The sequence below is a fragment of the Triticum aestivum genome, chromosome 5A, assembly GCF_018294505.1.
Source record: "Triticum aestivum cultivar Chinese Spring chromosome 5A, IWGSC CS RefSeq v2.1, whole genome shotgun sequence".
Taxonomy (NCBI): domain Eukaryota; kingdom Viridiplantae; phylum Streptophyta; class Magnoliopsida; order Poales; family Poaceae; genus Triticum; species Triticum aestivum.
Window position 1 is genome coordinate 638,444,543 of NC_057806.1, and position 8,375 is coordinate 638,452,917.

At 44.2% G+C, this 8,375-nt stretch overlaps 1 protein-coding gene across 1 annotated transcript; it reads left to right on the forward strand.

Annotated features, from left to right (window-relative positions):
* The first annotated feature begins 2,710 nt into the window (after positions 1-2,710).
* On the forward strand, positions 2,711-5,487 carry LOC123105530 (cytochrome b-c1 complex subunit 7). The gene is made up of 4 exons (XM_044527612.1): positions 2,711-2,977; positions 3,083-3,240; positions 4,349-4,396; positions 5,223-5,487. Exons 1-4 carry the CDS (start codon positions 2,872-2,874, stop codon positions 5,289-5,291), a joined length of 381 nt encoding a protein of 126 aa, XP_044383547.1. The 5' UTR covers positions 2,711-2,871; the 3' UTR covers positions 5,292-5,487.
* The last annotated feature ends 2,888 nt before the right edge of the window (positions 5,488-8,375 follow it).

Here is an 8,375-nt window from a genome sequence, read left to right on the forward strand (position 1 = left end):
AAGATAGTCATGGTTTCCTGACTATGGACATTGGATGTCATTGATAACGGGATCACATCATTAGGAGAATGATGTGATGGACAAGACCCAATCCTAAGCATAGCTCAAAGATCGTGTAGTTCGTTTGCTGTAGCTTTTCTGAATGTCAAGTATCATTTCCTTAGACCATGAGATTGTGCAACTCCCGGATACCGTAGGAGTGCCTTGGGTGTGCCAAACATCACAACGTAACTGGGTGACTATAAAGGTACATTACAGGTATCTCCGAAAGTGTCTGTTGGGTTGGCACGAATCGAGACTGGGATTTGTCACTCCGTATGATGGAGAGGTATCTCTGGGCCCACTCGGTAATGCATCATCATAATGAGCTCAATGTGATCAAGTGGTTGATCACAGGATCATGCATTACGGTATGAGTAAAGTGACTTGCCGGTAATGAGACTGAACAAGGTATTGGGATACCGACGATCGAGTCTCGGGCAAGTAACGTACCGATTGACAAAGGGAATTGTATACAGATTGATTGAATCCTCGGCATCGTGGTTCATCCGATGAGATCATAGAGGAGCATGTGGGAGCCAACATGGGTATCCAGATCCCGCTGTTGGTTATTGACCGAAGAGTCATCTCGGTCATGTCTATATGTCTCCCGAACCCGTAGGGTCTACACACTTAAGGTTCGGTGACGCTAGGGTTGTTAGGAAGACTTGTATGTGATTACCGAATGTTGTTCGGAGTCCCGGATGAGATCCCGGACGTCACGAGGAGTTCCGTAATGGTCCGGAGGTGAAGATTTATATGTAGGAAGTTGTCATACGGTCACCGGAAAGGTTCGGGGGCATATCGGTATTGTACCGGGGCCACTGGAGGGGTTCCGGGGGTCCACCGGGAGGGGCCACCTCTCTCGGAGGGCCTAATGGGCTGTAGAGGAAAGGGAAGCAGCCCTACATGGGCTGGCCGCATCCCCCCCTTGGGCCCATGCCCCTAGGGTTGGGGGGGAAACCCTAAAGGGGGCGCCCCCCTTGCTTGGGGGGAAAGCCCCCTCCCCTTGGCCGCCGCCCCCCTCTAGGTCTCATCTAGAGGGGCCCGGCCCCCTTCCTCCTTCCCCTATAAATAGAGGGGCAAGGGAAGGGCTGCACACAACATCTAAGGCGTAGCCCCTCCTCTCCCCAACACCTCTCCTCCTCCGTAAGAGCTTGGCGAAGCCCTGCCGGAGTACTGCAGCTTCACCACCACCACACCGTCGTGCTGCTGTTGGAGCCCTCTTCCTCAACCTCTCCCTCCTCCTTGCTGGATCAAGGCGCGGGAGACGTCCTCGCTCCGTACGTGTGTTGAACGCGGAGGTGTCGTCCGTTTGGCGCTAAGATCTTCGGTGATTTGGATCACGACGAGTACGACTCCATCAACCCCGTTCTCTTGAACGCTTCCGCTCGTGATCTACAAGGGTATGTAGATGCACTCCTCTCTCCCTCATTGCTAGATGACTCCATAGATTGATCTTGGTGATGCGTAGAAAATTTTAAAATTCTGCTACGTTCCCCAACAGTGGCATCATGAGCTAGGTCTATGCGTAGTTACTATGCACGAGTAGAACACAAAGCACTTGGGTCAGATGATGCAACAAATTATAGAAGCATTGTAGGTGCATTACAGTACTTGACTCTTACACGTCCTGATATTTCATATTCTGTTAACAAAGTATGTCAATACTTGCATGCTCCTACTACTTCTCATTGGACAACAGTCAAAAGGATTTTGAGGTATCTCAAGTTTACAGAGGGACTTGGTCTTCAGATTGTCAAGTCTTCATCTATGCTTGTGTCAGCCTACTCTGATGCAGATTGGGCAGGGTGTGCTGATGATAGAAGGTCAACAAGTGGTTTTGCTGTATTTCTAGGAACAAATCTTGTGTCATGGAGTGCAAGAAAACATGCAACAGTCTCAAGGTCAAGCACTGAGGCTGAGTATAAAGCTTTGGCTAATGCAACAGCTGAAGTAATGTGGATTCAGACATTGTTACATGAACTTGGAATTAAAGTTCCACAGGTTGCAAGATTATGGTGTGATAATATTGATGCAACCTATCTTTCAGCTAATCCTGTTTTTCATGCATGGACAAAACATATTGAAGTTGATTTTCACTTTGTCAAAGAAAGAGTGACACGCAAACTGCTTGATATAAGGTTTATTCCAACAGGTGATCAACTTGCTGATGGATTCACAAAGCCTCTGACAATGAGGAGGTTATATGATTTCAAGTACAATCTCAACCTTGGCAAACAGGGTTTAGATTGAGGGGGAGTGTTAGAATACAAATTGTATAGGGATAGGAAAGTGGTTTAACTTGTATCCATGTCTATCTCTTCTTCTCTCCCGTATCTTCTGTAAACCTCCTGAGAGGATCATGATCGATCTCTCAACTTGTACATCAAGGCATTGGCCATATATATACATCGCGGCCCGAGACAAAGGGTTCTACGCTTCCTCATACAACGGCCCGTCACGCGCTATGACCAGCTCGCGCACGTTTGCGCCTTACCTTTGCCGTGTTGTAAATTCATTATTTGATAAAATCTAAGAGCATAAATCAACTCTTATAAAAAGCATAAATCCATTCTTTTGAAGAAGAGAGCATATCTCACATGAATGTTTTTTTCTTCTTCTGTAATCCAAAGAGGCTCTGAAGGAAACCACAACCCTTATTCCGGCCCATTTCACTCTCTCTCTCTCAGTCTCTCTCCTACGACCCCGGCCCAAGAGGGAAACCACAACCACCCCACCTCCCCTCCTCCTCCTCCCCAAATCACAAACACCGAAGAAGAGAGGAGACGAGAAAGGGGATCGCCGCCGCCGCCGCCGCCGTCGCCCAGGATGACGTCGATGCTGTCCGCGTTCTCGTCGTGGTTCGTGAACCCGCGCCGCAACCCGCTGGCCCGCATCCACATGCTCACCATCTCCAACCGCCTCAAGAACTACGGTAACCTCCGATCCGATCCGATCCTTCGTCGTCTCAATCGTACTGTAGATCTGATCTCCGCGCGAGACCTGGTGATCTGAATGCGTGCGTGCGTGATTGCTCCAGGCCTGAGGTACGACGACCTGTATGACCCCTACTTCGATCTGGACATCAAGGAGGCGCTCTGCAGGCTGCCCCGGGAGGTGGTCGACGCCCGCCACCAGCGTCTCAAGCGCGCCATGGACCTCTCCATGAAGCACCAGTACCTCCCCGACGACGTCCGGGTCCGTCCCTCTCCCTGTTCCCTCCCGCCCCGCCCTCTAATCTGCGCGGATCTTTCTCGATTCGCGTGCCCACGTGCCTCCGGTTTGTGGGATGTGGATATGGCGTACGATTTACCTGATCGATCCTGGCCTTCTCGAGGGCCTGTGCGGTAGCTGCGATTTCTCTTTGTGTTATGGCTGATGAGAAATTGGATCTTTTGCCCCACTTTACTTCTCCATAAGATCATTTGCCCCCCCTGAGAGCCTACCGGGTGGGGCCCGGGGCCACTGTCATTGAGACAATCACAGGGCAAATCATCCAACCCCTTGTAAAGTGGGGCAAATCATCCAATCCCCCGGCTGATGGTTGCGCGTCTAGCGAAATGAATGGGGAAAGTGAGGTGCATAGTGCATTTCGGTTGCGTATGTGGTCTAGATGAATCTACTGGGATGGTGTCTCGGATGCTCCATTCGGTTCATCCACGCTGCATTGCAATTCGCACTATTGTTTGTTGCCTAAGAAACCGGTGAATTAGATGCTGGAGATTTCAATAGTTTGGAGGAGAGAAGTTGTACCCAGCAATTATGGAATTCATATCTGAGTGAGAAATGGTCATGGTTTAGGTTTGAATAGAATTTGAAATGTCACATGAGAATAAAGGATTAGGTTTGATAATAAAGCATAAAATTGTTGAAATCTATTATATTATACTAGCGAGTCAGATTATTGTTCACAATTTTTGCACGGTTTAATTAGTCCTGCGGTCTTATGGTGTCATTTTTCAGTATGTAGTTTGAATCGCTATTTATGATGCATCAATTGTTTCGAGGTTTATATGTATTTTGGTGTACAAAGTTCTTTCTCTGGATGCATTTTGCTTAGATGGGTTTGAATGAATACCCAGCCTGTTGATTTATTCTTCAGTGCTGAAGATGTTATAGATTATTTCCCCCCTGAAGATCCATTAACTCATATGACCTGTGAAGTGCTGATGTGTGAGAAACAGGTCATTATGAACTAACCATTCTTTCAGGTTCAGTAATCAGCTGTTGATTACCATTACACTAACTATTATCAAACATATGTAATAAACACAGGTCTTCTGAAACCTTTATTTTTTCTGTACAGGCACTACAGACACCATTCAAAAGCTATTTGAGCGACATGCTGGCTCTGGTAAGTGCATTTGCTGATGCTTGCCTTTTGTATTTTCATGTATTAATAACTTACGATATTCTGTATGCTGCTTTGAAATATTTACCCACTTCAAGTACAAGTGTGCTACATTTCGGTCATGCTGTAGACTTCAGCCTTGCACTTTTCTGCATCACCGTGTTTATGCAACATGTATAGATTAGCTTCAACTGCCAATCCGTTAATAGTGTTTGGTACTATGAGCCGGACGGAGAATGGACCTTCTGATACAAACTCATTTGTCTGATTTGACGAATGGAGTGGGTTGATCCATCATCCCAAAACCATTGGATGGCCCCATGATTGGGCAATCCATCATAGGATGAGGTGTGATGCCTCAAATTAAACACCCTATGTGTTTTATGTAAAGCAGTTTCATCAAGTTCCTCCCTAAACCATGCTATCTTGTAGTTTTCTTATCCTTTACATCTTTGACCCTGAATATTAATCTCGCTCCTTACTTTTCTTGGCCATTTTGCATTTAGAGCATGTTTTGTGAGATGAGTAGTTGAGTACAAGATGGTACAAGCATACAGCCATAAAATTTGTGAATTCATGATCTATGTATGTAAGGTGGGACTGATGTATATAGCATCCCAACACCTCTGCCAACTTAGTTTGGCAGTTCCTAGAACTAATTATTATTTCTACATACAAGTATTTCTCCAAACAAGACTGGTGTTAACCTAAATAATTCCTGGGCTTCAAGCCGGTGTTTTGATATTATCCTGTGAAGCTATTTACCATTTCAATACCATTAAGACCTGTTCCAAGTTGGCTAATGTTTTGATCTCACATTCTGTTGCAGGTGAAAAAGGAGGCAGCAGAGCGTAAAGCACTGGGAGCCCTTCCTCTCTATGAGAGAACCCTTCCTTGAAGACATCTTCCTTGATATGCGCCACAGCTTTTGCTCCTTGTAGCATCACAATGCATGAAATAAAATGCAGATTATGACACTGTTCCTCCTTCGGGTTTCATGTCCATTGCCTGTAGCAGTTTCTTGTGCCCCTTCCCAAATTAATTGCGACAGAATTTCTGTTGCTGTTGCTGATATAAAAGTTTATTTTGGTTGATGGAATTGTTGCTATAGAAGTCTGAACAACTCTGCTCTTGGTCTTTTTTCCATTGAGCAACGTTTTTGTTGCTTGCTTCTGGGTTTACGCTGCCCATTTCGACAGATCTGTGGTGCTAGTGATCTGCTATGTTCCGTGAATTGTTCTTCCGAGCTTGCCTAGAGATGTTTCTTTCTCAAAGTTCTACAGTGCCGTAAACCAACTACAAATTGTCCTAGTAAGAACTTGAAAGAAAATCCAAATATGCATGCACAAGAGGGTGCAAAAGGTATCATTGTTCATACTCCAACTAGCCCGTTACCTGTCCCCTGTCTTCTCACCCCCCATGTTGGGGTAAATCACCCTGTTGCAGTACGTTTTGTTTTGTTTTGTTTTTCAAGTTCTTCCTTCTCCGTTTCATCTCCATTGGGTCAAGCTTGCTCGTGAAGGATGCCGGTGCTCTTGTGCATGGCCCCCGCATGTGCTTTACGTCTTATACGCTGATGTCCTTTCCCTATTCAGGATCATGCACTCATCAACACATGTAGCATGCACGTTAGGCCATGGTGCCCTAGCGAGGCTCCATTAACGTGGATCGCTGATCACCGGTGAGAGAGGGATCTGGGCCGTGGTTGCCGGAGATGGGCGTGGAGTCAACTGGCTGGAGGTTCGGGGGGAAGGAAGGCGATGGCCCATTGTGCCTTTCTCTTTTGGATCTCTTTTTCACTTGTTCTGAAATTTTAGAGATTCCTCCGTTCCTAAATATAAATATTTTTAGAGATTCTAGTATAGACTACATAGAAGCAAAATGAGTGAATCTACCCTCTAAAATATATCTATATGTATATATCCGTATGTAGTGCTTTGAAATCCCTAAAAAGACTTATATTTAGGAACAGAGTAAGTACTTTTCACGATGATAACTTAGTTTGTTTTGGTAAAAAAAAGTTTTTTTATAGATTAAAGGAAATATTTTAGTCAAGTCGTTCCTCGGTGACGTCCTTCCTGGTGGGAAGCATTACATGACTGTTGCCAATCCAACAAGCAGAGCGTTGGCTAGTTCTACCATAGCAAGCAACGAAAGATGTGTCACGAGAATTTGTTTTATTGAGACTCTTCTGGTTTTCTCTCAAGGATGATGCGGAAGTATGGTTTAATTGATTACCATACGGTAGTATAATCAGCTGGAAAATGTGTGCAGAGAGGTTTGTGGCTAAATTCCTTCCTGGCTCTAAAATCACCAAACTACGAAGAAATCTTAATTCCTTTGTTCAAGGAGTAGAAGAGAGTTTATATGAAGCTTGGGAGAGATACTCTAAAATTTTAAATCTTTTCCCTAACCATGGTTATGCTGACTGTTATACACCATATGTTCTATCATGGAATTAATGATGAATCCAAGTCTACTCTTGATTTGAGTGCAAGTGGGCGTTTTATGGCTTTAAATCTTGAAGAAGGAAAGTCACTCATCGAAATAATTATGACTACTAAGGAGCAATGGAATATTGAATAACCAGTGAAGCCAACATGAAAAATCTATCATGTTGAAGAAATGGAAGAATTTGAAAATGTTGCTCAAGAAAAAGGTAAACCTATTGAATAAGTTATTAATGAAAAAGTGGATATATTTAGTATTTATCAACAGGAAGACGAGCTTAGAGAGACGATGAATAAATTTAAGCTTCACCAAAAGAATTTCAACAAGGATCTTCGAAGGTGTATTTACCATAATGAAAAGGTTATATCTTATCTCTCTGAAGAAGTAGATGGCTTGAGTCATGCCATGAAAAATCTTGATAAACATTCCTGCATGATAGAAACTCAATGCTCGCAAATCTCTGAAACTCAATCTTTGATTCTTGCCCAACTTGATAAAGATAATCTTGTTTCTTATAACTGGATTGACACTCATAGTGGTAAAAAGAGGCATGACCCTAAAGGACCTGCATGGTACGAGAAGGAACAAGCAGCAAACAGGAGAGAAAGTCAGAGCCAGACCCAAGAAGATAAAGAAGTCCTCTACGACAATCCAGAACAGGAAGAATCCGTCCGACAAGATGCACAAGATAATGAAGTAGAAGGGGAGAATGACAAACAAGTTGATCCCAACACAGAAACCGTCGATGGTGAATGAAGAAGAAGAAGCTGCGGCAGAAGCTGATAGAACTGTAGAACCTAGGTGGAAAAAGAGACTAGACCACCCTATCCAACAAGGGGTGGAAACAATCAAGCTTCGAGGAATCAAGATAAAGGTAAAGAGAAGGAGAAAGAAAAAGATAAATGTAAAACAAAGAAAAACTTTCCTTACCCTATAACTGTTAGACCACCTTCAAATGATGAACTCTTGAAAATCTTAGAGTTTCATTGCATGTGACCGAAATATTAAAGATTCCCACTTTTGCTAAGTTCATGTGTGATATTGTTAACAATAAAAGAAGTTTGAATCTGAAAGAATAGGTGACTATGATAACAAAGTACCCATTTGAGGACAAGGTACCTAGGAGACCCAGGTATACGTACAATCTCTTGTTCAATTGGTAATCTTGATATAAATAACGCTCTTTGTGATATTGGAGCTGGAGTCGGTGTGATGCCCCTAGCTCTCTATCACAAATTGAATTTGGAGAATGCGTTCCCACAGGTATAACCTTGCAGGCACCATACATTGGCGGCTTGCCAGGCCACGAGGCAGAGCAGCGGGTCCGCGCCGAAGACGAGGCCCAACCACCATACCAAATTGCCGACACCTCCTCATCCTGCCGCCATCACCATGGATCTGGTAGCTTAGCTAGCTTGCTAGTACTTGATTGATCGGTCGATCTTGGTCGGGAATCAAAGGAGATGAGGATGGATGGAGGTTTATATATGTAAAAACAAATCAAAGCTTAAAAATGTACTTTTTACGATGA

Bases quoted from the DNA above. Each gene is read 5' to 3' on its own strand.
- LOC123105530 (XM_044527612.1), top strand. From the start codon at position 2,872: ATGACGTCGATGCTGTCCGCGTTCTCGTCGTGGTTCGTGAACCCGCGC. The intron at 3,241-4,348 runs GTCCGTCCCTCT...TTTTCTGTACAG, and splicing joins ACCTCCCCGACGACGTCCGG to GCACTACAGACACCATTCAA. The intron at 4,397-5,222 runs GTAAGTGCATTT...ATTCTGTTGCAG, and splicing joins TGAGCGACATGCTGGCTCTG to GTGAAAAAGGAGGCAGCAGA.